The sequence below is a fragment of the Chamaea fasciata genome, unplaced genomic scaffold (assembly GCF_029207755.1).
Source record: "Chamaea fasciata isolate MVZ Bird 193981 ecotype frontalis unplaced genomic scaffold, bChaFas1.0.hap1 SCAF_2, whole genome shotgun sequence".
Classification (NCBI taxonomy): domain Eukaryota; kingdom Metazoa; phylum Chordata; class Aves; order Passeriformes; family Sylviidae; genus Chamaea; species Chamaea fasciata.
Genome location: NW_027094087.1, coordinates 10,346,843 through 10,373,831, shown reverse-complemented (window position 1 = coordinate 10,373,831; position 26,989 = coordinate 10,346,843). Strand labels below are relative to the sequence as shown.

At 44.7% G+C, this 26,989-nt stretch overlaps 1 protein-coding gene across 2 annotated transcripts; it reads left to right on the top strand.

Moving 5' to 3' along the window:
* The first annotated feature begins 6,484 nt into the window (after positions 1-6,484).
* Positions 6,485-14,806, top strand: HSPA13 (heat shock protein family A (Hsp70) member 13). 2 transcript variants are annotated; one of them, XR_010725017.1, is made up of 6 exons: positions 6,485-6,550; positions 8,060-8,400; positions 9,542-9,755; positions 10,334-10,501; positions 11,430-13,415; positions 13,833-14,806. XR_010725017.1 is itself a non-coding variant. In XM_066208492.1 (5 exons), exons 1-5 carry the CDS (start codon positions 6,526-6,528, stop codon positions 12,092-12,094), a joined length of 1,413 nt encoding a protein of 470 aa, XP_066064589.1. In that variant the 5' UTR covers positions 6,485-6,525; the 3' UTR covers positions 12,095-14,806. The 2 variants fall into 2 exon arrangements, 1 of the variants encoding a protein (XP_066064589.1); XM_066208492.1 differs by having other exon boundaries at positions 11,430-14,806.
* The last annotated feature ends 12,183 nt before the right edge of the window (positions 14,807-26,989 follow it).

Sequence of the window (26,989 nt, the reverse complement as noted above, 5' to 3'; positions counted from 1 at the left end):
ATTTTTCAAACACTTGCATATCTGAGCTGCAGGACCGAGCCAAAAGCATGGCAATGAATTATGGGCTGCACGAAGGTGTTGATACAGTCCAGCAGACCCACACACAGTGCAATCATTCAAGAAAGAGAGAGGAAACTGGCATGGGACTTCTCTTTTATTGTGATTGCACAGAAAGGCTAATCTCTGCTTCTGTGGATGGATCATTTTCCCTAGCTGTACACACTTCTTCTGGAATGGCTCTAACTTTACAGTATCTGCTTCCAACAAACTTCTCTCCAGGCGAAACAGACACTTGCTACTCACACGACAGTGCACGGGGGAGTGATGCTGAGAAAAGAAGACATGGTGTGGCTGACATCTTTGCTTGTCTTGAGAGAGTAATCTGAGCAATGTCGAAATGATTCCATCAATACTGTCAGAAATAGGTTTAAGAGCCCTCCAGGTAGGTTGCAAGCCTTGGCACAGGGAACAACTAACATGAAGTGGTTGCCAATTGACCAGAGGTTCTGGGAAGGTACAAAGCAACACCAAGGACCTTGACTTAGGCTGATGACACAGTTTTCTTCTTCTGTGTTCTCAACATTTCTTTCCCTATTTCAGAGAGTCTGGAGTATGAAAGAAGCATGGTGGGCTATGCTGTCAAGTGCTATTGGTTTTAAACATGGCACTCAGGAATGACACCAAACTGAGTTTATATAACGCTGGATGAGCTTGCTCACTTCTCAGTTGTATCTGAAACATGTCTCCGCTGAAGTATGCTGGGCATTTACACAATAATGGCAACTCTGGTGTCCTGCAGGACAGATGTGTCCTACAAAGATCATTGGGAAATGCCACTACCACCTTGCCCAATGAGCAATTATAAATGAGGACACTTCTCTTCCATCAAATCTTTGATGATACTGCTTAATACAGATTCCTAAAAATAATGGAAGAAGGGTGATATTGTTGTGAGATCTTTGGAACAGTGTTTGAGACATCTTTTTTCAAACTGTATTGGCCCTTGAAGCTTGTTCTTTATTCTTGAGTCACTGACCTTCAGTGCCCCTTTGCTTCACACTGTGTAAAGAGGAATACATGTTCTTAACGATTATTTCTTCCTGTATTGAAAACAATATGGGCCAGTGAGCTAGATCTTCTAGGAAAATAAGCAGGGCATAGTTGCGCCTGGAGTATCATAACACTACTTCTGAGTGATGATTGAAATAGATCTTCTGTGCCAGTCAAAAGATTCACAGTAAAGGCCCAAAAGTTCTTATCCAGTGTACAAACCCACTGAGGTACTGTAGGAGACACCTCCAGGAAAAGAACAAATGTAAAATAGACACTCTGATACTTCAGCCACAGTACTCCACAAAAAACCAAACCAAACAAAGAAAAAAACTCCAAAAAACCACAACCAACCAACAACAACAACAAAAACAAACAAACAAACAAACAAACAAAAAAACCCACAAAACCAAACAAACAAAAAATTCCCCCCAAAAAACAGAACAGAACTTTTCTCTATCCATACAAACTGCAAAACTTCTCCTCTGCCTGGGGAGCTCGCTGTTCAGGCAGCTATATTTGAGTGCATCCTTGTGTTTATCCTTTTGTTGTCATTTACAATAGACCAAATTGACAAGCCTGACTGACATCTGTATGGATTTCATATACACAGCAACAATATGAACGAGGTAAAGCGGCCTCTTGGGAGACTGCTGGAAGTCTTGTTCATTATCATTATCACCATGATGATTGGTGCAGATGATGAGAGTCCCAGCCGTCCCATCCTTGAGCTCCACAGCCCTTCATACCACGAGGTGCTGCAAACATTGCTATGAGTCATCACTTTTCCTGTCACCCTGTGCAGTACCACTGTCCCTGCTCCCACACAGGACACCCAAGCTGAGCAGAAGGTGGATGATGTGTTCCAGGCACCAGCACGAACCTAAGCCACGATTCAGGTCCACTACCCCAGGCTCCTGTGGCTGGGGAGAATTCAGCAGAGCTCACAGCTGCCTTTTGGCCTTTTAACACTGGCCCACTTCAACATAGTCAAGAAAGAAGAGAAACTCTGTTACCAGACCAGCAACTGCCAAATGCTTTGCTTCTTCAATAAAATGTCTCTGATTTTTATTTTTCACACCACAGAAAACTGCATCAGCGTTCACACCAACTGAAATTCAGGCAGAAAAGTGGGACAGATAAAAAAATCTGTGAAAAACTCTTTTCCACATTGTTTTTCCTAGATATCTTCTGGGTTACATTATACCGGTATCACTGCAACTGTATTCATGAAAGGGGAAATAGTAATTTCATTGTTAACCTCAAAATTATTTCATAAGGGTTCGGTGAAATGGGTATGTTAAAGCAATTAAAGAAACTGTAACGAAAATGTGGCACCGATTTCATGACTTACACCTTTACAAGACTTTGGATAACTACTGCTAAAGGTTAATATGCTTTATATTAATCTGCAGGTATCTGTCAGACACCAAAAGCAATCTGGGGAAGGAATGCTGCATGGCAGAGACACCTGCTGGGAGCTCCTTGCACTCCTCCCACACCTCATGGTTCAGCTCTCTGGGGTTTGGATCCTGGGAGAAGCCCTGAGCTGCTCCTGCTGCCTGCAGCTGGGGAGTGAGTTTGTGGCTAATGGAGAATTCAGCACACCCCTGCCCAGCCACGACCAGTCAGTCACTCAACAGGAGCCAGAAATCTTTAGGCTATATGCTGGAATTTTAATGGAAACTTTTGCATCTAGATTGATGGCTATGCTCCTCTATCCAGCTGCCTGACATTGAACTGTCTGTCAGAGGAAGGCTGGTGAAATTCTTCCCTTTCCCAACCATATACAGGAAAAGAAGACCAACGTTTTAATTAGGGAAAGGAACTATCAGGGACCTCTGCAGTTTTGACAACGTGCTCGCACTAAGGCACTGTTATCTAAGTTAAAAACTGAAAATGAGGCTTCAGGTTCTAGCGTCTCCTAAATTCCTAGCATCAATCACCTCCCTTCTCAGAGAGACATTGATTCTACTATCCATCTACAAAGTGGATCTCAATCCCTCTCCCCTTTCCTCCTTCATAGAGGGAAAACACAAATTGATCATCCCGGGTTGACGGGATCACACTGTGCTTTGACCATATCCCAGCATCCTGTGTTACAGTTTTAGAGGTGGCTTTAAAATGACTGAGACAATGCAGAAAGCACTCACCGAGTAAATCCTCAAAAGATGAAAACCGGTTTTGTACAACAGCAGAAAAGAGGATGCTTTGCAATCTCTATTCCCTTTTCTCCAAATGCAAGGATACAGCTGATACAAAGCATCCTGCAAATGAAAACAAGCTGTATTTGATTCCACACACACCGAATGCTTGAACTGTGTTTAGCACATCACAGGTGTAGGGTTTGAGCGATAATCCCCAGTGTAGCTGGATTTTTCCTGCAGACACCAGTTCACATCTGATGGGAGACTGTTTTAAAACCAGCCTCTGCTCTTACGTTGTAAGAACAACTCTCTCCCTCAAGCTACTTGCAGACAAAAACATGTTTACCTCCACCTATCAAAGCACCAGGGGAAAAGAACAGCCCCTTGAAGGAAATTAATCCCCGAAAAGCGTTTGAAATGTTATAAACAGTTTACTACCAGAGTGAACAGATGCGCTAAGGAGAATAAACAAGCATTTGCCCAGCCCCTCAGAGGGAGTTGGCTTATACTCACGCCAGAGGCAGGCGGTGTCGGGTACCCGGTGTGTGGTGGCCAAGGGCCACTTGATGTGGCCCAGCCCAGGAGCCCAAGGCAAGCAGCTCAGCACCAGCAGCCCCTGGCACCTCAGCCCCTCACGCCCCCTCACTCAGGGGCATTCAGAGAAGCTTTGTCACAGCTTTTGCAAAGCAGTTGTGCAGGTCTGAATGTGCACTGCCCACCCTCAGGTGAAGGTGCTCAGCACCGAGTATGTGCCTTGCCCGCTGTTTCAGAGAAGAGGCAAAAGCACAGCATTCCAGGAGAACAAAGACCAGCCTTCCAGCGTCTGCCCCAACCATATTCATGCTTTCCCCATGAGGCACTTGGTGGGGCAGGGGCTACCCATAGCTTTCTCTCCCACTCAAATAAGCCTCTCCCTCTATTGCCCAATGAATATTGAATTATTCTGTGCAAAATCAAGCCGTTTTCTCCAGAAACACTGAATGTTCCCTTCAGTTCCTGAACAACCCATTCCTGAGTGTAGCACTCCCTCAGATAATGGAGGAAAATGGAGACAGGCCTCCCTCTCACAAATGAGAGTAGGTAAAAAAAAGGTGATACAGAAGACACAGTAGTAAGGCCTAAAAACACTAGGGCAAGATCACTAGGAATAGTTCTGCCTATTTAGCAGATGCAAGACAAGTCTGGCATCGCTGTGCAGAGCGATCCACGAGCAGGTCCTAATAGATCATGGAGATGTGTAGGGAAAGAATTAGACACATCTGGACTTCTAAGCACATCTGCTGAAGACCATGTGTTTGTTGGATTCAGGAGACTACAGAGTACGTGTGGTGTACTGAGCCTTCAAACTCTGCAGCAACCCAAACCAGCTACAGGGCAGTCAGTGGCTTCTGCAGAAGCTTCTGGCATGGCAGAGCTTTGCTGCACAGCAGAAAGCCTGCTGAGATGATCCCCTTGACTTGACTCCCAGGTAGGTGGCCTGTGCTGTGTAATCCTGCAGGGAACAGCCAGGCCTCCAGGGAATCAGTCAGGTGGGGAGGCCTTGACTGACACACTGAATTCATTAAGCTGCTCTGCTAAGGAGAAATAGAACGGAAATTATACAGGAAAGGGCATTTGAGTTCTGTCCTTGGGCAGGTATCCTGAAGTGATAAGTGATCCTGAAGTCTTTTAAAGGTTTAACCTCAAGGACAAAAATCAAAGCCTGGCTTCTGAAAAGGAAGAAATCTCTGAAATGAGGGACTTGTATCAGTATTTTTTTAAAACACATTCCTACATATCTGAACTTTGCAGCATCATATTTCAGATGCTTTCTATGTATTAAAAAATGGTTGCTATTAAATATCAAAATCATGAGCAAAATCCAGTTTGATCATATGCCCTGTTTGTGCTAAACCTTTTTTTCTGCTCACCAGAGTGGCATAAAACACAAAGTGCCTGCTCATGAGTTACATGGATGAAGGAATACTGTAAGCAATGATTAAAAGTTTCCCCCCACTTAAGAAAGAGCACAATTACCATGGACCTACTTCAAGAAACATGATTGAAGTTTCCAAAAGAAATTAAGAAAATAAGTTACTGTTTTCTAATTACAGTCAGAACATGAGTCATTGAGGAGGCTGAAAGGTTTAACCTTCCCTTTCCAAAGTGTTTCCACCTTCTCATGCTGAGAATGAAGCATTAACCATAAGTGGAGGATGAGGACATTTTTTACTATTAAGTTAAAGCGGTGCCACTTTCTTTGCCTATAGAAGAAGGTTTTATGAAGTGAGCTCCTGGGAATTACCTTTGGGTTATGTGTCTTTCCATCACTTAGGAGAAACAGAGATGGCAGAGATGGTAACTCCAGGGACTTAGTAGGATTTAGTCTAACTTTTCTTCCACTGAGCTCTTTGCTACCAGCTACTCATTTATGAATATTTTCTATTTTAAAAGCTTCTAACTTAAACTTCTGACTGAAACAGAAACTGGCTCTGCAAGAACCTGAAAATCCATTACTCCTTATGAGAGTGGAGCAGAGCAGAGGGACAGCTGATAAGAAGCAGACCCACATAATACCTCACACTGCATTCCTTAAGAGTGGTTACCAATCCTGCCCCTCCAGGACGCATTTGAGGGGCAGGTTTCACCTGCATTCTCCTTACCTGTCTAAATGCCAGGTGGGCAAGAAGGAAATCTCCCCTCACCACTAATAAGAGAACTAGGTAACTTGTAGCCAGTGAACTGTGATTTGTTTGCTGAAATGCGTATTTTTGTTGTAAAGCTTTGAGAATCGGCGTGCTTGATTTGTGGAAAGCTTCCACCTTGCACCCTGCGCAGAATAAACAATGTCTCCTTTCCGAACCTGGCTCGTGTCCGTGCGAAGGACCGTGTAACGCCTGGCCGAGGCCAGGTTCTCTCGAAACCCCTGCAGAGTTGGGAACTCGGTACTTTCTAGCTGAAAACTGAGGAGGATAAGAGAATGTTCTACTCCAGCACGGCCACAGCCGCGGTCTCTGACGCCTCGCGCCGGCGGGAAGCTGCAGAGCACCATGGCGCCGGGGCCCGGGACTTCCTTTCCCAGCAGCCCATCATGGCCGCCCCGCCCGGGCCCGCGCATGCGCCCATGGAGCGCACGCACGACCTCCCCAGTGACGAGTAACGCTCCTCCCCTTCCATTGGCTGGTACCCGCCGGAACCGGCTGCGCCGCGTTGCGCACAGGGAGTTGTGGTTTTCTCGCCCCCAGCAGCAGCGGACGTGAGAGGGGCGGCCGGGACATGCGTACTACCATTCCCGGCGTGCCCCGCGCGGCCCGAAAAGAGCAGTCACCAGCCGGAGCCACGGGGAGACATGGCGGGGCAGATGGCTGTGCTGGGTGAGGCGGTGGCGCGGCTGGGCTGGGGCGTTGTGGGGAGTTTTGGGGGGTTTTGCTTCCGCTCTCGCGTCTTTCTGCCCCGGTGTCGCCCCGGGTTGGCTCTCCAGGGTGGCACGAGCTTCCTGTGCCCGGTGTGTTCCGCTGTGTCCATTTCTGGGCTCCTGAGTACAGGAGAGTCATGGAACTCCTGGAGCGGGTCCGGCGGGGGGGGAACAAAGGTGATGAGGGGAGAGGACCTTTTGGAAGAAAAGGCTAAGGGGGCTGGGGCTCTTCAGCCTCGAGAAGAGACGACAGAGGGGGGACCTCATCAATGTCTGTCAGTGCCTGCAGGGAGGGGTCAGAGCATGGACCAGGCTCTGCTCAGGGGTGCCCAGCAATGGGACAAGAAGCAATGGGCAGGAATGGATGCACAGGAAGTTCCACCTGAGCATGAGGAAGAACTTCCTCACTGTGCAGCGACCGAACACTGGAACAGATCACCCAGAGAGGGTGTGGAGTCTCCCTCACTGGAGAGAGCCCAGAACCATCTAGATGCAATCCTGTGCTGTAGGATGACCCTGCTTGAGCAGGGAGGTCAGATCAGACCACCCACTGTGGTCCCTTCCAACCTGACCCACTGTGGGATTCCTCGAAAGCCAAACTTCCCAGTGGCACATTGCTCAGAAATATCTGGGAAGATTTGCAGCCCAGAGCAAGTGAGGGCTTTCCGACCGGTCTGTTTGAAGCACTACTGTGACCACCCTTCCCCTGTAGGGGGGAAAAAACAAACAAACAAACAAAAACAACAAACAAACAAAAACTTCACCCACTCTGAAATTTAACTTATTTACGTTTCTTGTTGAGATTTTGTTTGTTGGTGATTTTTTTTGGTAATCATCTGAGGCATTACTTGATGCTAGACTTTTGGGTTTCCTAAGTAAAATTAAAAGAAGATCAGTCAAACAACAAACTCTTCTGCCATGAACTGGCCTTTCCTTGGGTTTCAAGGTACAGAAAAGATTCAGAGGTGTGGGAAGGTGCTGTTTTGGGAGCTGTGGCTGAAACAATGAGTTAGTATGTGTTTCTCTTCCTCTATTTTTAGACTTCTGGTGAAGCTGGAGGTGTTAGGAGTTTGTCATTTCACTCTGATTTTAGGAAGCCCCATTAACTCAATGTCCTTTTAGGGTCATTCATAGGCAACTGCTCCAGAAATACTAATTAGCCTGTGTTATTGCTGTAACATGCAGGGAGAAATAGAATTATTACAGTGGTGATATTTTTGGTTTGGCCGTCTCTTGGGCTTTTTTTCCTTTATCAGTTTAATATTTAATGCCTAAAATTCTTGACTTATAGAGCCTCTCTCTGTTGAGGAGGAAAGTAAAGACTAATTAGGTGGCTAAACAGGCTCTGGAGTGTGAAATAAAGCTGTGGGGGGCGTGGTGTGTCACACACACACCATGTCATTTGCACTGACTTGTAGGTTTGCAGAGCTGATCCCCTAACCCTGCTCTTCCCAACTCCCTGTTTCAGGCTCTGCTGTGCTGGCCCTGCTCTTAGCCAGCTACTTGGCACAGCAGTACCTACCCATGCCCACCCCCAGGGTGATCGGGGTCGACCTGGGCACCACCTACTGCTCCGTCGGTGTCTTCCTGCCGGGAAGTGGGGATGTGAGGGTCATTGTAGACGAGGACGGGCACAGCAGCATCCCTAGTGTCGTCTCCTTCACGGACACAGGGGTGCACGTGGGCTATGAGGGCCTGGAGCTGGCCGATGCCAACCCTCAGAACACCATATACGATGCCAAGAGGTTCATTGGGAAGGTCTTCAGTTCAGAAGAGCTTCAGAGAGAAAGCAGCAGGTATCCCTTTAAGGTAAGCAGCCACCTCCTTCAGTTTCCTTCAAGCAGCAAGGTGCAGGATGCCATCCAGGCTGGGCATGAAGAGATCCAGAGCAGCCCTGGGGGTGCTGGTGGGTGAGAGGCTGGACATGCCCCGGCCGTGTGTGCTGGGAGCCCAGAAACCCCCGTGTGCTGGGCTGCATCCAAAGCCCCATGGGCAGCAGGGCAGGGAGGGGATTCTGCCCCTCTGCCCCACTCTGCTGAGACCCCACCTGCAGGGCTGCATCCAGCTCTGGGCTCCCAGCACAGCAAGGACAGGGACCTGCTGGAGCCAGGCCAGAGGAGGCACCAAGGTGGTCAGAGGGATTGAAGAGCTGATAATGATTTTCCAGAGTCCCTGTGTTTTCCTACTCAGAAATGTGTTTCTGGGTAACCTTCCAGTTCCTTCTCTGAATGGATTAAATTTAAATTTGAAATGCTAACTGTGCTTTGCTGAAGCTTTACTTCTCCTTGAAACTGTAAAATAAAAACACAAACAAAAATCAACAGATGTCTCCCCCAAAAAAACCAAAACCCAGAAAAGTTTTAAAGCCACATTTTCTCTGTTCTAGTGTGTTTTTTCCTTCAGCATTTTACTGCTTACTTGACCAGCAGCAGAACTTGAAAATTGCTTTAAAAAAAACTAACCTGCATTATATGAGCATAGTGCAGAATTGCTTGGAAAAAAAAAAAAAAAAAAGAAAAAATCGTGTACTGAAAGTGGTTTTTGAAGTCTACTTAATTTTTTAATATTGTTAAGAGAAGCTGTTTCGGTACCAAGCTGTTTGTTTCCTTTCAGAAACCTGAAAGGTAACCTGATGACTAAGAAAGCATCCCTTCTGTCTCTGAATGTAGTGCTGGAAATTGATTGCACAGTTTCTGAGTCTTAACTTTTTTTAATGTGTTTTATTGGGGCACAGTAGGTATCATTTGTTTGGATATACTGTGACCCCTTAAGTGGTATGTTTTGCATAATCCTCCTAATCAAGGAGTAAAAGTGATGCAGAAATGGCAAAAGCAGATTTAAATTTTTCCAGAATATGGAGACTACATGCAAATAAAACATGTGATGGCAACAGGGTGGGGGTGCATAGGAAGACTTCTCACCTGGGGACTGTGTCGCTTTATCCTTCTAGGTTGTCAACAACAATGGATTAGCTGAATTTTCTGTGACAACTAATGGAACCTTTCACATCACTCCAGAGCGCATTGGCTCTAAGCTGCTGCTGAAGCTGAAGAAGATGGCAGAAGCCAACCTTGGCATGTCCATTTCCAAGGCAGTCATCTCTGTGCCAGCAGAGTTCGATGAAAGGCAGCGCAATTCCACCATTAAGGCAGCTAACCTTGCAGGTGATGTCTCTCTGTTCCAGAGTGTTTCTTGGAGACCTTGAGGTTTGTTTCACTAACAGTAAGGTCCTTGTGGAGGATATAGAAGCAGTTAATCAGTGACAGAGAAGCTTAGAATGGATTTATTGTGAGTAACAGCTGAGAACTTCTAAGTCCCGACAGGTGTGGCTGGCTAATGCAGACAGATGGCTGGAAGTAAGTTTTACTTCAGGGAAAATAGTCTTTTTTTAATCTCCAAATAGAGAGACTGTATAGAGCACCCTTGGACAATCTTTTAAACAGAAGTAGAATGCATGAATTAAATCTCCTTAGCAGGGTTTGTCTGGAAGCAGTATGTTTTGGCACAGTATGGTTCGTGATTTTGCCCTGAGGCTGAAGCAGTACTATTTTAGGATTAAGTAAGGAAAAGAGTTCATTGGCTGTTATTGCTTAGGAAACTGCTTCCTTTAGACCTGGCGCCTAACTTAAGGTGAGTGTGGTTAAAAAAATCCCAACAAGTAATGGCAAATGTCATTCTGATGTAAGAACTGCAGTTTTCTGAGGTGTACCTGAGTGTTGATTGTTGTCTCTGGTCTTCACAGGTCTCACTGTTTTGCGAGTAATCAATGAGCCCACAGCTGCTGCTATGGCTTATGGGCTGCACAAAGCTGATGTGTTTAATGTTCTGGTGGTGGATTTGGGTGGAGGAACTTTGGACGTGTCTCTGTTGAACAAGATGGGAGGGATGTTCGTCACACGAGCCATGGCAGGTGAGAAAAATGCTTTTGTTTCTCAAGGAGTGGGAGGCAAGGTGCACCCGAAGTCACTGTTAGAGGGACTTTTTAAAACATACCAGCCATGTCACAGAGTGTCTTCCCAATGCATTCTCAGCTGATTTTCATGCAAAATTAGGTCTGTGGCTGGTTTCAGCAATTAAGACCACAGAATCATAGGTTTTGGCTGACCCAGAGGGGTAAGTAGTGGTTTTATTTTATCCATGTTAACTTTTGTATCCACTAATAAAATGCTGGTGCAGGTTATAGTTACGTTGACTGGACTTTCGGGGGCTGGGGTTGTTTAAAATCTTTCTGTGACCTTTTCCGAAACTGGGAATATTGGCAGATCACTGACCAGTGCTTTGGTGCATCCTTGCTTTGTGTTTGGTGCCAGTTCAGTTGAACAGGGTTTGGGAATGCACAGGCTGTTAACCCAGAAATTCTGTGGTTGGTATATGAATGATTCATCCCTGGGCACAGAGCTCTGGCAGCAGTGTTTGGTCACTCTTTAGTGAAGAGACAGCTGTGCTTCAGCTTGCCTGCATGCACACAGCTCTGAGGTGCAGTGCCAGCTGCCTGTGCTGCCTTCAGTAAGCAAGTTCTGATGTGAGCTGCTGCTGCTCAGTCCAGTTTGAGTGGAACAGCAAGAAAGATTCAGCAGCTTCACTCTGATTTAGCTAGACAGAGCTCCACTGAGTGAGTTACTGTTTTCAGTCAAAACAAAACAGTGGAAATTATTATCCATCATGTGTGCATTGAACAGCAATTTTGTCTGTTGTCACAGCTCTGTGGGCTTACATGCCTGTGGTCTTTCTGTGATTGTTCTGGCCCTTGAGCACCATCTCCCAGTGAAAGAAGCAGCGTGGTGCTTTCTGGGGCTTTGAAGGTGCTCTGCCTGATGCCTTCTATTCTGATCTTTCAGGTAACAACAAACTTGGAGGGCAGGATTTCAACCAGAGGTTGATGGTGTATATATACGATCAGCTGCGCCAAACGTATGGTTCTCTGCCAACAAAAAAGGAGGAGATTCACCGCCTCAGACAGGCCGTGGAAGCTGTTAAATTAAACCTGACTGTCCATGAGGCAGCGACACTGAGGGTGCTCTTGACTCTGCCAGCAAACAAGCTTACAAGAGAACTTGCAAAAAGCCAGGTGAAAACAAACAGTGTGCTAGAGGCCTCACAAAATGCAGAAGGCCTGAAAAATCTTGGAGACACTTCCCAAGCACAGGACAACTTTGTCAAAGTTGTGTTTGAAACAGAAATCTCTCGGAAGCTGTTTGACACGCTAAATGAGGACCTTTTTGAGAAGATTCTCGTGCCCATTGAACAAGTATTGCAGGAAGGGCACCTGCACAAAGAAGAAGTGGATGAAATCGTGTTAGTGGGAGGCTCCACACGGATTCCCAAAATACGTGAAGTTATTCGGGACTTCTTTGGAAAGGAGCCCAACACCTCTGTGGATCCCGACCTGGCAGTTGTGACAGGCGTAGCCATCCAGGCAGGAATTCTTGCTGGGTCGTGGCCTCTCCAAGTCAGTGCTATAGAAATACCTAACAAGCATTTAAGGAAGACTAATTTTAACTGAAAAGAAACTCTTCTCAATTGCATTCCAGATCCTTGCTTATTTGACTGGCAATGGAACCTAATCTTAGCTGCATTCTACTCAATTTTCACCTGTTTCAACTGTTCACCACACAGGTGTTACTGGACACCTACCCCTGCTAAAGCTTAATGTTATTTTAAAGGTACAAACAAGTTCTGAAGTGTGCTGTGTTTACTTGGAGATGGGGTATTGGATGAAAATGCAATGGCACACCCACTTTTTCTTGCTAAATTTTATTAGCAAATCCTGGAATGGTGTGTATTTAAAATATAAAGGGAAGTGTGACCAAAGGTTTGAGATAATGTGGTACTGGGGCATTCCTGGGTCCAATGTATTTACTTGGAAGGACTGTGAAGCAGCGTGAACGCACAGAGAACTGGCAGTGTTCAGCTTACACTTATTTATTAGATTGAGCCATTTGAGCACTTAAGCACCTTTCCTAAAGGTATCTTGCAGCTTAAATGAGACTGAGGCATTCACTTGATTCTTCTGCTGTTCATAACAGCATAATGCTATTGCTGAGGCTCCCTGGCAAATAGTCCCATGATTAGGAAACCTTATTGAAAATGTAGCTCTTGCCAGTGCAGTTTCTTGGTCTCCAAGGGCTTCATTCCTGACCTGACTGTGATGGGTAAACACAGGTGCTGCTGTTTTACCACTGATGTTCTCCACAGAGAATGAGGATATATTGCCAAATATTCATACCTGCCCCTGCCTTATTTTAAAATCATGGTGATTTTATGTATCTTGAAGCCGCACCTGCCTGTCTTCCCTTGAATTTGAAAAACATGAATTTCATTGTTCTGCCTTTACAAGTGTGTGACATCTTCCCCCTGAAGTACCCCAAGTCATACTGTCCTTGGGGAGAAACTGTGGGACAGCAGGGATGGCCTGGATGAAATGTAGTTCCTGTAGCCTCCGTAAATGAAAATTGACCTAACTGCTTTGTGCTTCTTAGCTCTTATGTGGTTTAAGTTTTGTCATATCCCCACTCTAAACTGAACAGAGGTTGTAACTGTCCTGTTGGGAAAGAAGCAGTGTTGTAACTCGGGGTTTGAGGTGGCACTTCTTAGGACTCTCTTTTAGGCAGATAGGTCGCTATCCAGGTATCTTGAAAAAGTGTGAGGAGAACAAAGTTACTGATCTGAAAAAAAACAAATTGGTGATAGTTCTCTCTATGAAGGGATCAAGCAATAATCAAACACCACCTGAATTCTGTTATTTGCTTGGAACTTCCTACAAAAAACCCCCATGTCATTCAGCTAAGACTGGTTTCAACATCCATCAGTCCAGTCTTCAGCAGGTAAGCTCTAGTAACAGGTGGTTTTAAGGATTTTCTTGTCTTCTCCAGAATAATTTTGTATTAACCTTGCTAAAATAAAGTGTGGGGCTTTGATTTATTGTTTTAACCTATGACTATATTAAAATAGTCTTATTACTCTCCTGGCAGTAGGCCTGATTTATGGCACTGCCATAAATCAGTTGTGCTGATTCAGCTGTTTGCATAGCTGTTGTCTGAGTGCATCTTTGAAGTAATCCAATTAAAAAACTCTTAAACTGAATCACAGTTGCATACAGCCATTCCAGCAGCATTGTTTAACTTGACAGAGGATTCCCAAAGTACTGCTGACATCTGTTTAATTTTCCTGAGTCGAAAACCAAAGTGATTTTCTTTATTTGAGGATTCTTTTGTTTTTTTTCCTTTGTGCCTCTTTGAAAGTGACCCCAACTAAGTCTGTATGGAACTTCCAGTAAGTAAAACTCCTGCAGTAAAAGAAGTGCCTCTTCAGTGACACCATGGATGAATGCCAGTGTGCCAGTTCTCAGTTGCTGTTGGGGGCCTTTGCTTTGCAGATATAAATGTATGTGTTCAACATCTGTACCAACATCTTCAGAGTCATTGTGGCCTTTCCTTCTGCCCCGCTGTAAGTTCATCTCAAAATCCACTGGAGTTACAGTAGGACTTTGGTCTTCATTTCTTTAATGCACTGTGTAAAACAAGCAGACCTGTATAGGAACAGAACCACATCACAGTGAAGTTAAACGATTAAAAGCTTTTGCAGCTTTGGGACAAATTAGGTAGGAGCTGTTAAAACTCTCAAAGCAAATAAATGAAGTACTTTTTTTCTTTCATATTCTCCTTCACTCTGGGGAAGTTAAATCTCTTTCAGTATTAATCTGGGAACTGGAAGGGAAGGGCAGGTTGTTTACTTGTAAAAACTAAATTCACAAAAGGGTATTTATTTAGATTTCTGTATAGGTTGGATTTTTTAGTAGAGAAGTTACTGTACACTGGATATCACAGGGCATCCTTATTTATTAAATTTTCTGAATTATTTATTTTGTATCTTTTAATACTGTATTTTGGCACAAACAATTGAATTTTAAAGACGAGTCCACTGCACTAAGTGGGTATTTCCAGGTATGCACACAGGCTGCTTACCAAAAGTCTCTCTGTAAAAAAAAAAAAAAAAAAATTTGAAGGCTGAAATCATTCTGTAATCCTTATGATTTCCTGTGGTGGTAGGTGTGTAACAAATTTCTCTAGCTAAGGCTTGTTTGACAAGCTGAAATTCTGAAAGCATCAAGAGGCCTCAACAATTGTTTGTTCCCTAATTATTTCCCAGTGCAGATGATGAAATGTATTTTTTAAGTAACATTTTAAATTTTTTTAATAAAAGCAATTTCTACCCCTTGTATCTGTCTTCTTTCACTTTCTCAAGGCAATTCTCAGTCTTCCTCAAATTCCTTTGAAGCATAGAAAATGAGGTTGTGTCAGCTGTGAGAGAGTTTCTGTATCTGTGTTGTCCTGAACAGTTACATGTTTGAAAATGCAGAAAGGTGTCTCTTCCTGTGACGGAAAGGGGGAGTTCCTGCTCAACTTCTTTCCAGATTCTCCTGTGATACTGCCAGGAAAGTGTAGAGCAAGGGCAACAAGCAGGGCTGAGGGAAGCAGCTCCAGGAGTGTGGTGCATGTGGGATTTTTGAGTGCAGTGGGGAATGAAGTGGAAGCAGAGCATCAGCAGGTTCTCCTTCATGCTCCTTCCTGTGAAAAGAAGTCCAGGCCCCTTATGAGCCTCATTCTTCAGGTCTGCTCTGCTCCTCTGCCTGTCCTACTCTTCCTATGAGTGGTGCCACAGGACAGGACTGGAACCCAATCCCCAAATACCAAGGAAGCTCAGGGAATTCGTGTTTGGAGGAGGAAGGTCAGAGGTTTGCTTTGGGAAGCTATGGCTGCATGGAAACACAGCAGGAGCATTTCCTGCTGCTTCTGCCTCCACTGCACCCCCTTTTCTGAAGTTACAGTCAGATGTGAGGGGTACAGCTTGCTGAAAGAGAGGGAAGGGCTTTGCTGACACTAGTCCAGCATTTTCTTTTCTCTCAGGCTTCGCCATTGCTCAATCTGCAGCTCTCCCAGCTGCAGTCTGAAGGTAGCTGAAAGTGAAAGGTTATGTTGGCCTGGCAGTAAGCACAGAAAGCCCTCCCCACAAATAAAAGCAAATAAAAGTTACTATGCACTGATGCCTCTCCTCAGTCTGTTTTCTCTGGACCTTGCAAAAGGGATTGGTTCCTGAGGTACTGAAGGCTACCTCCCCTAGCCTATGTGCCCAAAACTTTGTCTTGGGCAAGGAATTAAAATTGTACTTGATACATCAGCTGTCAATATTAAACTAATATAACAAGGCTGTACCCAGGAACTTTATTAAGTTTGTTGGTTTTTTAAAGCAGTTGATGGGGATCTTGTCTTAAGAGAAGATTGATTACATTGGTTGTGTAGGTATTAAATTTCAAGAGCTTCAGGAACTGCAATAAAAATGGAAATGACTATTTATGTGGCCTACAGAAGCAGATACATTTAGCTGACACTACAAGTAAGTGTACATAACCTGTCCTGCTTCTTAGTAGTATGGAGGTTTACATTAATATTTACTAGCAAAGACGCAGCTCCACCTGACTGCATTTTTGGGATTCTTTCACAATGGGATTTTGTAATGCTCAATTAGATACGTAAGATGTGGTTTTCAGTTTTTCAGAAATACAAAAGGAAAACTGACTTAATGGGACACATTTATTGCTTCAAGAACTACCTAAGTATATGTTGAGGGTTAGGTTCCCAAACCAAGACAGTATACATAGGGATGTGCATGTCCTAAAACTCAATCCGAAGTGACATCTGTCTCTGTGTCTGCACAAGCAGCAGTTTTGTTTTTTCCTGATGTGTAATCAGAATTATTAACTGAATGAGCATAACGTCAGAGCAACTTTGTTCAAGTTAATTAAGACCAGCATATCAACAAGATTTTTTGATCAGTTTTTTCTAATGCAACAGTTTTAACACACACCATGAAAATCCCTGCTTTATCCTGTTGTCCCAGTGCCAATATGATTAAAAAGTGATTTGTATAAAATCTGAGTTTTAAGAAACCTGATCAATATACACAGATTGTAGCTGTAGTAAACAGCAATGCTGCGAGCAGCTCTTGAGTAAGTAGTTGTTTTATATGGAATATAAAATATTGCACCTATATATATGGAATGGCAGAGATCCCCTGAGTGTTCCTTCAGAATTCACTCATTAGTTTGATTTTTTTTTTTTATCTTCTTATCCCAGCCTCTGCAACCATTTCAGAAAAGGCACCTTTTTGTTGTAACAAATCCTGTAGTGTATCATGTTCTAGAATCCTACCTGCATGCAGAACAAGAACAGAAAGATTACAGAAGAACAATCAACTCTTCAGCCACATTTTCCAGTCCTGGGTACAGGTATCTCTGGATTATGGGAACGCATTTCAAGGGAGTCATTTATTTTTCAAATGGCTCTTCAAAACTTACCTCTCTGGATCCATGACTGTGTAACTTGTGGGCTGTAGTTAACATTGTGCAGTTGTGAAACTCTGTTTTGAGGGTGGACTGCACAAAGTTACATGTTTCCATGTCAACAGAAGCTGTCACCTCATCTAGGAGCAGGATTTTTGTCTTTTGTAGCAAAGCACGGGCCAGACATAGCAGCTGTCTCTGCCCAACACTGTTAAAAATACATTTGAGAAAGGCAAGTCAGGCACATGGAGGAAAGGGAGCACAAGATAAAGCTGAGATTACTGTGGAGCATGTCTCTGCTTCTTTCCTAACAACACCTTATGCTTCTAAAAAGACTATGAAATATGTTCATCCTGCTTTGGAATTTTCTTTCTTCTTGCTCAGCATATCAATAGCAGTTACGGTAGGATTCTTCAACATCCATAGCTGAACTTTGAATTTCAAACCCAGTCTTCAGTTTCGATATTCACATTATAGTGGGCACTTGAAATAAGCCACATTGAATGCTGAACCATTTTTAATAATGTTCAGTGTAAAAGTTTGGATGCTTCTATATCTTAGCTGTAGTATGCGCCTTCTGGAAATGTCCTCCTGAAAATGATCTGTCAGAAAAATCCAGCTTGATAATCAGTACACTATTTAAGACCTGTCCCTTTGCGGCTAAAAGCTTCAATATATATTTCCTCAGTTTAGAGTTATTTTATCTCAAGTGCCACCCTCCTTGCATAAATATGGGTTAATGTTTTAAAGTTAAAACTGAGTTGTTTCGCCTAAGCAAATAGAACAAAAGAATAAGCTTTCTGCACTTTCATGGGTTTCGAATTTGTTGGGGTTTTTTTGGTTGGTTGTTTTTTATTGGGTTTGGTTTGTTTTGTTTTGGTTTTTTTTTTCTGGTTTGATTTATTTTTCTTTTATTAAAATAATTAACCCTTTTCTACCCATATCTACTGAGGTGCTGCATGAATTGCAACACCACGCCCCCCTTCTTTACACTTACTTATATACTTGAGCTGAAAATAGTCTACACCCTTGGGAGTGTTTTCTAGACTGTGCACAGTAGTGCTCAATGCAAATATTTCCATGTATCGCCCAGCTAAAGCCTTGAGGAAACCTTTCCTGGCTTTGAGGAAATAGCAAAATCTGCATGGGAGATGATTGAGGAGTTCTGATTCCTACAAAAGTCCTCAGCCATTGAATGAACTTCCTAAAAAATCCTCCTCAATTATAGCTAACTGGACAATTTGGAGAGGACTGGGAGTTTCTGTCAAGGCTGTAAAATGTAGACATGGAGAACACATGTAGAAAAGGTTGCACTCTAAAACTTCCCCCAGTTCAATGCCAGACGAAACTGACGTCTGACATTTTAAAAAAAGAAATGGAAGGTTTGTTTGTCCCCAGGGCCCAACTGTGTCCTAAGTGCCACATTCCTAGAAAGGCTATGGAACCTTCAGCTCTGGAAATGGGAAAGAAAAACAGATTAGAGCTCTCTGGAGTGACATCTGCAGGCAAGCTTGCTGTAAGACAAAGGAAGCCAAGAGTCCTGGTCTTACTCCACTCATTAGATTTCTAATATTATTGGTAGCATTTGGTAATAATTGCACTGAAAGATTTGTCCCTTTTACTGCAAGTGAAAGTTATGGGAAGCATTTAGGCAAAAGCCAGCTCTTTTCCAGAAGGAATGTTATATTTCACATATTCTGGGCTCCAGAAGACACTCATGAGGAGATTTTTGGTTAAGAAACGGTCAAGTCCCATGGCTGCAATGATCTCCAATAATTCCAGATTCATACCATAGCAGCTTTTTATTCATTAACTACAGATAGATTTAATATTGCCCAAAATCAGACGCCATGGGTGTGGCACATCTTCTCTCCATCCCTCCTCACACAGAAATAAGGCATCTGGGATTCTTCCAATTGCTGTGGTATGGTTTGTTCAATCATACAGGAAATCGCTGAGACAATAAGATGTCTCTGGTGTAGTCTTCAAGGTACTACCATCCCAAAACACTAAAAAAATTATGAACTCCATGCCAAGAAACAATGGTTGAGTAATTGTGAGTTCTCTTCTTTCACTTGGGGTTGGGGGTTAAACTCCTAGGGGTCACATCAACATTTTTTGTTAAACCACAGAGTTCTCCTGAGGTGTTGTATAACTCATTCGAGTAGAGCTTTTCCAACAGCATTCTCCTAGAGTGAGCCATGCTGCTGAAAAATTGAAAAAGAAATTCTCTTTTTCCTGAGGGGAAAAAGGGCATATTGTTGGGTGGCTTGCTGCTTCATAGCTGTGATAAGCTAAGAACTAAATACTCCTCCCAGGTTCTGGAAATTTCCCTTCTCAAGGACTCACTCCTTGCAGAACCAGAAATTGCAGTTGTTACTTTGCTGGTCTTTTACAATTAGACATTTTCTTCATGTGTTTTTATGCTTTTGATCACTAAGATTTCACTGTTTATTTCTCTGCTTTCATTATTGTCAAGGCTAAAATAATATGTGAGAGAAACGTGCTCAGAAAAGACAGACTCTAGTTTTCTTCCTTTGTTCACACTGCAAAATACAGCACACAACAAATCTGCAAGCAAATCCGGATTGGAGGCTTATGTGGGCCATTAATATTTCATGCATGCAGTATCTACTCTTTTGCAAGCTTGTCCATATTCTATTCCAATGTCCTGTAAACAGTCTCCAGGTAATTTCTGACATCTCTGGAGCAAGAAACTGCTATGTCTACAAAGTCCAAACTGTGCTGGAGATGAGAAATGATGGCAGAAATCAGTGTTAGAACCCTTTGATCCCCCTTCCTCTCTGCAGCAATAAATAGATTCAGAAAGGCAGCGCTGTAGATTTAGAAATGTTAGCACTCTGACTGAAGTCAGACTCATTTAGTCCATGAACTTTTCTGACATTATGAAAACTTTACAAAGAGATCATTGCATGTGAAGTATTAAAATACTATCATTTTACCTTAAAAACCCCGCTCACCAGACATTCGAGCTCCCTTCTCTAGATCTGCTATGTTTTGAAGTGTTTGAAGGATAAGTAGGAACACCACAAAGATGGCAAAATAAATCATGCCTCTTGAAGTTTAGGAGTAACACTGACATCAAATAAAATGGTGGGAATCCATTTGTCATAGATTGAGACTCTGGCAGTTAGGGGGGAGGAGGAGTCGAAGGGGATTGTTCTGAATGAAGGGATGGTGATGAGGAAGAGAGAAGTGACCCTGGAAACGTCTACCCCAGTGACAGAGGGCTTGAGCCTTGTCTCTCTGGTGACAAGCTCGTGCACCCTTTTGTCCGGGGGAGAAATTAATTGATTGGGTAAATTCAGGACTGAAGTAGTTGCAGATTTGAGAATGGTGAGTGCAGACATCTCACCATCGGCACTGGGCCACTTCCAAGGTTTTCGGCTGGGAGCTGCAAGGTGCAGCACTCGGCTGCAGTGGAGAAGGCAGGCACTCAGCACCACTGCCTGCAGAGCCACAGCAGCCCAGCCAGGAGCACCAACTGCACCTGCACTTCCAGACCTTTCTCTCTGCTTGATACATGGAACAAAGGGAAATCTCAAAAGGAGACAAAGCCTGGAGGTTGGATCTGAGCAGGTGATCATGTCTGTCAGTAAGGAGGAGAAATAATGGCCAGGGGAGGACTCTCCCTCCTGATGTGAAGCTCTCTGCTGGCAACAATTGTAGGCACCACTTTCCCAGCTTCTCTAACAGGCTTAATAAGTAATTTACTTAGGAGAAAACCCATGGCCACAGCAAATTTCACAGAAACAGCAATTTAGAAAGAGTTTTTAGAGTGCAGGGTTAAAAAAAAAAAACCCCAACAAAACAAAACCAAAAACGTGTAATTTGGCAGACTGCTGGACAGCTCAGTAGCTTCTCACGATTGTGTAATTGTTCTCAAATTTGTGTAATTCCACCTGGCAAATTTGCTAACATTCTTGTTAAAGGAATCAGACTTTGTTGAAATCCTTGACAGGTAATCAGGCACTGCGTTTACTGCTATCTCTCCAGCAACCGTCAGACTGTGAAAAATTAAAATTCAGTCAGAAAACAAAATTAACTTAAAAAACCCATACCACCACGTTTTCAAGGCATACAAACACGACGCATAAAGCTTTATTAAATAGAGGTAGCCAGAACCCGCTTTACGCTGGAGCGCGGGGGCTGAGCTGCCCGCAGGGAAAAAGGAGAGGAAAGAGAAAAAAAGCTCCGGCTGCTGCCACCTTGGAGCTGCTGCGGGGAAAGGGAACACCAAACGCGCCGTATTGTGCTCACATCCGTAGGGATTAGATCTGGAACTCCGCAGTGCCCGGGCGGCGGGAGCCCAGCGGAGCCTCCCGGGGCCGCTGCATCCCCGCCTGCCCCCAACACCCGCGGGAGGAAAGCAACACAAAAACACCTCTAAAGGCCGCCTGTAGCAACAGGGGGAAAACAGCGAAAACAAATCCAGAAAAGGTGAAAAAGGCACAAAGCGCTTGTGGCTCCCACCTCCCGCCCCGGAGCCCGCGGAGCCCCGCGACGAGTGGCCGCCGATGCGGGGCCCGGCCGGCAGAGCCACCGGGGCCGTTGGAAAGCGAGACCGGGAGGGAACGGCACTGGAGCCGTCGGCTCCGGGAGGGAACGGCATCGGAGCCGTCAGCTCCGAAAAGGAGAGGCATTGGAGCCTTCAGCTCCGGGGCGGGGAGGGGACGGCATTGGCGCCGTCAGCTCCGGGAAGGAGCTGTGCTTCAGGAAATGTGCTCCGGGTCCTGCCGTCTCCAGAACGCGTATGTTCCGTATGGAGCTGCGAACGGGCCGCTGCCAGGGCTCGGGGGTTTCTGGAGGATAAAGCCTCAGCCGCGCGGAGCCGCCGCGGCCCGTGCCCGCCACCGCGGCCACCGCGTCTTCCCTTGCAGCGGGACCCGGCCACCCCGCATCGCCGCCCGGGGACACTGTGTCCCGCCGGAACTGATTTGCAGAGGCGCACGCGCACAGGTTCCGGGCTCTTCGTTGGGCGGCTCCGCGGCCCTTATCCTGCACGGCGCCGCGCGGGACTTCTTATTATTTGCATAGTACGCGGGGCGTATTTTCAAAACTACGCGCCGCGGCGCGTATTAGCCATACTACGCGTAATACGACGCACGGAGTAATTTGCATATGACGCACAGCGTAATTTGCATACGACGCACGGCGTAATTTGCATACGACGCCTTTTCCGCGGGAGGCTCGGCCGGCGCAGCCCGCTGTCGCCTCGGCTCAGCAGCTGTTGTAACACGTCACCCGAGACTCCGTTTTCTCCATGCGGGAAAAGCCGATTCTTTATTCGCATCACTTCTTTGATACACTTTTCACAGGCCTCGTGTGCAGCACCTGTTGGCTGGTAGTTTTCTTACTGCATTTTTTGGTCAGAAGGTGATCTGTGTGTCCCTGCTAAGGTTCAGGTTGTTTACATTCCTCCTTTGTGGCTTCTGGAACAGATCTTGTTTCCACAGATGCACTTATTTTTTAACCCAAGAATAGGTGGTTGCGTTAACGAACAGTTAATACCAAGATTGTTGCAAATTGCTTAAGTACACTTAGTGCAGTTAACACTTCAAGCGTTTGTATTTTTTACAAATGGCACATTGATTCCTTCCCAATTGCTGTCCTCGTGCCCACCCCCCTCCCTTTGGTCCTGGGGCTCCCTGCACATTTTCCTGTCAGGGGTTGTAAAAACGGTGTCATTATCCTGGCTGGTACCTTTACCTTTTCCTCATCCCCTCTTTCAAATCTTTTTTAGTGTACCTGAGATTATTTTCTAGGCAATTCCCAGCAGGGCCCACTGTGCCACCTGTCCAGCCCCTGCTCCCGCTGCCGGGGAGCTCTCACACCTGGCCTGGCTCTCCTCACTCGGGAGAAAACCCCTTAAGTCCTGAACAGCAAAGCAGACAAATCCAAATCCTCCAGCCTGCCTCCAAAACAGCCCGGGGACGGGGGCGTAGGGACAACATCTGCCTGTTTTTCCTCTCCTGGCAGCCGGGAATACAAAAGACTTGCAGCCAGCCCTGTATTAGACTGCAGAGTTTGAAAATAAGGCAGAGAAGCTCCCAGTCCTCCCTGTTCTTTCCTTATCTCACCTGATCTCCCACTGCTTTTTGCCTTAACAATATTTCTCTCCACTCCCCTTGGAGCAATCCTTTCCCAAAGCAACACCTTATTGCCCCCTCTGGGCGCCCACATCCTAAACTACCTCTGGGAGAATGTGCAAACCACCTCAGCATTCTCCCAAAGGTGCCATCGGAGGTATTTTGGGATCGGCATCCCTATAGCCAAGACCCTTTTTCAACTTTCCTTTGTTGCCCGCCCTGGGCATCCTGCCACGTTTAACTCAAGTTCAAGTTGCACTCACCGGTGAGAGTCGCTGGGATCCTTCCTGACTTTCCCTTAGTGCCTCTGGGCAGCCACATCCAGTGGATTCTTCAGGGATCCCCCTGGTCCTCCTCTCATCTGTCTCCAGGGAGCTTGAGGGAGTATGGAAAAAAGACAAGGAAATCATTTGAGTGCCTGAGAAATTGTTCTTTGTTTATTTTCTGAAGCAAATCCAGCTGCATTGTGATGTGATTACAGTTCTGAAAGCAGACAAGAACAAATGCCTGGAATTGGGAGCCAGAGAATGTCCAGATAGAAACCCACCATTGCAGGCAGAGTAAGAGAAACTCCATCCATCCTGGCTGTTTTGGGAGCTAGGGATTTAAAACAACTCCTAAAGGCAAAACCCCACGGGGCATGAACATACAAGCTAGAAAATATCACTGAAGATAAATTTCATTTGGCATCACACAGATCAGAATGTTGCATGGTGTGGTCATGGTCCAGAGGTGCAATGCAATTATCTATCAGGTCTATCACCCTCCAAATTATCCTTTTTTTTTTTTTTTCCTTTGAAAGAACTCTATTAAAGGAATATGTAAATTCCAGGTGGCAACCAGGGCTTCTAATGGAATCGTGTGAAAGTTTTAAGTTTTGAAGTGATGATGAAAACTTTTCAGACACCACATATTAACTTTAAACAGTGACTAAAATTTTTTTTGAAAGAACGTTGTTTTGAGTTTGAAGAAAACCACTATTTGTTTTGTGTGTGTGTGAGTGCTGGAAATGATGACTATTGAGTGACATCTAGTGGATATGGAGATGCTGAGCACCAGCTTTTCAAAGGTACAAAACCTTCTGAAATACATCAGAGTTGAAGTACTCGCAAAGGGACTACATAATTAAAATGCTGTGCATTGTAGCAAGATGTAGGTAACAAGCCAGAGAGACAGATTCCAGCTCTTCAAGGAAACAGAAACTTAACAAACCAAAAAGTGTCAGATTTCTCTTTTCTACATCCTTCCAATTATAATGTAAAAAAATATCCCCATACTACAACAGCCTGCTCATTGTCCTGCTTCCAGTTGTACTTTATCTATCTCTGTACAGAGACCATTTACCAATCCACTCCCTGAAAACCACAATCTGTCACACAGCAGCCCTGGTATGGTGGCCAGGGCCTTCTGATATGTTTTGGTTGGGTATTTTACCTTTTCCATTTCCTTTTCACATTGCACAGTTTAATATGTACTTATCCTTGAGGCTTACTGGCCACAATAAGTCCTGAGTTGCTTTATAGTCAGTCAGTGTCAGAAAAATTGTAGTTTTTCAGAAGAGATTATTGAAGAAGAATACCTGAATTGCTTGCCTGCCTTAACTCCCTTTTTGGGAAAATGTATTTCTGAGAAGACCATATTTCAGAAACTGGGTTACAGAGATTTCAATTTTTGGAGCTGAAGGGAAAGAATGTAGGCAGAAAGCTTTTATATTCCAAGGGCTTGATTCATCAGGTGTCTTACAGTACACTTAAATTTCTTGATCTTTAAGTGTGTAATTGTGGACTCTGGATTTTTATCTCATTTATGACTCAAGTTCATAAATGTAAATTCTTTTTTTTTTTTTTTCCATTTTTATCAGACACAATTTAAACAAGCCCCTGGATAAAAAAATCCCACTGATATTCTATTGATAAGCTGAATCCAAAAGTGTGCCCAGAGCAGAGCCAGAAGGGCTCAGCCTTGCAGCAGGGGGTTTTCAAAGCTGCAGCCACCTGGAAGCAACATTTCCAATGGCTGCTCCCAATTGCCAGCCCTGAGCGTGTCAGAGAGCAGCTCTGCTCCATCCAGAATGGTCTGCTGGGCTGGGGAAATCAATGCCACACACCCAGAACAACTGCAGGAGGGAGCTCCAGGCCACAAGGAGGGATTCAAAAGTGGTTCACATTTTAATTCTCTTCCTCCTGCTCCTCATCCATCCCCTCCCCGAAGAACTGCAGTGGCAGTTGATTTTTAATATGGCTGTTATTTGATTTACTTTTGTCTTTCCTCATAACCTGCACTATATTTGCATGCAGATACAGCTTTTCATAACACCTGCTTGTCTTTCTGTGACATCTTATAGTTTAGTGTAGGTCAGGGCTATGCTTTTAAGTTCAGAAGAAATGACATTTTTAAGATTCAAAACTGCTTTCTCTTTCATTGTATACTATGTTCAGTTCACTAAATATCTAAATTCAGGCAATAAAGAATAATTTAAATTGGAAAATTCCTCTAAAATCATCAACAACCTTGGACCAGTTGACAGCTAGACCGCAGCACCTCCAGCCCCTCCTTCTGCACTGACCTGGGTGTCTGCAGGGCTGTTCCTCTGACCTCTTCTCATCCTGCTCTTCCCTGGCCATAATTCCATCTGTGCAGCAACTTTTTCCTTCTTCTTAGATCTGTTATCACAGAAGCATTCCCACCATTCCAGCTGGGCACAGCCTCGGCCAGCAGCACTCCCATCTTTGGAGCCACCAGGGATTTGCTCTGCTGGAAAGGGGGGAAGCTTTTGGCAGCTTCTCACAGAAGCCACCCCTGCTACCAAAGCTTGTCCGTGCAAAACCTTTTGGTGTCTGTTGCTGCTGCAGCTGAAGTGCTCCTGCAACCTTTTAATGAAATAAACCTGGGATAACTAATTTAGCCTTTCAACTCAGCTACATGGTATGTCCCTCTCAGTACTGAACATTAGAGGCAATTCCATTCTCCCTCTTTCTCTTCCACTTTCTCCTTCTCCTCCTCTTCCTCATCCTCTCTCCTTCTCTTTTTTCCATCCCAACCCTGGTCTCTGGTCTGAAAACTGACAGATGTGTGGAGACATTTCTGCACATCTGGAGATGTGCTTGGAGTTTGCTGAGCCCTTGGGGGCAGGCATGGAGCAGCACTGAGCTCTGCAGAGCTGAGGGCAGCTGTGACCTGCAGGGCTGTTGGCTCCAGGGTTTCAAATCAGTGCTGCTGCTGATTCCAAATCACTGCTTAGCTGCAAGCTGAGTTATTGCACACAAACTCTGCATGAACAGTGGGGTCCTACCGAGGCATAATAAAAATGCTGCTGCCATGAGCCAGGGCAGCCAGATGCCAACAGCTCCTCTTGAGCTTTATAGCCGGAGAACATGGAGTGTGGTCTGAGGCACAAAATGCAGCTGAAAGGTAAAGGACACCAGCTTAGGGCTTGAGCACAGGTTCGTGGTTTGTGGGCTGAAACTGATTCCCACCTGGAGAACACAGAATGTGCAGCACTGCTCAGAGCTTCTGTCAGCTTGAAAACATCTCCTTATTGCTCTCATCAAGTGCATGCTTCCAAATTAACAGTATTCAGTGCCAAGGAACAGGCCAGAGAAAGCATTGAAACTCCAGCCTGAGTAAGGTTTGCTGGAAGGTTGGGATTTTTTTTTGCTGTTGTTGCTATTTTAGTAGCCAGTCTGGACACTGACTACAGATTTTTTTAACATCTTTGCTTATCAAATTGATCTGACCTGGACCACAAAGTCCAGGAAACACTCCTGAGGTTGTGCACTTTTTCTCCAGCTGTTGACCTCTGAAAGGAAAAGTGATATAAATCCTTTTCCATGGCAATTGTATAGAAAGGACTTTTTTTTGTTATCGGTTTTCTAAGTGTGACATTGTTAACTTTGCAGATAGTTTTGAGGTTTAAAATGGTTGGGCATTTGAATTTCTTTCTTTCTTT

Coding starts and splice junctions, on each gene's coding strand:
- HSPA13 (XM_066208492.1), top strand. CDS start 6,526: ATGGCGGGGCAGATGGCTGTGCTGG. Junction 8,401..9,541: donor GCAGCAGGTATCCCTTTAAG/GTAAGCAGCCAC, acceptor TTATCCTTCTAG/GTTGTCAACAACAATGGATT. Junction 9,756..10,333: donor TAAGGCAGCTAACCTTGCAG/GTGATGTCTCTC, acceptor TGGTCTTCACAG/GTCTCACTGTTTTGCGAGTA.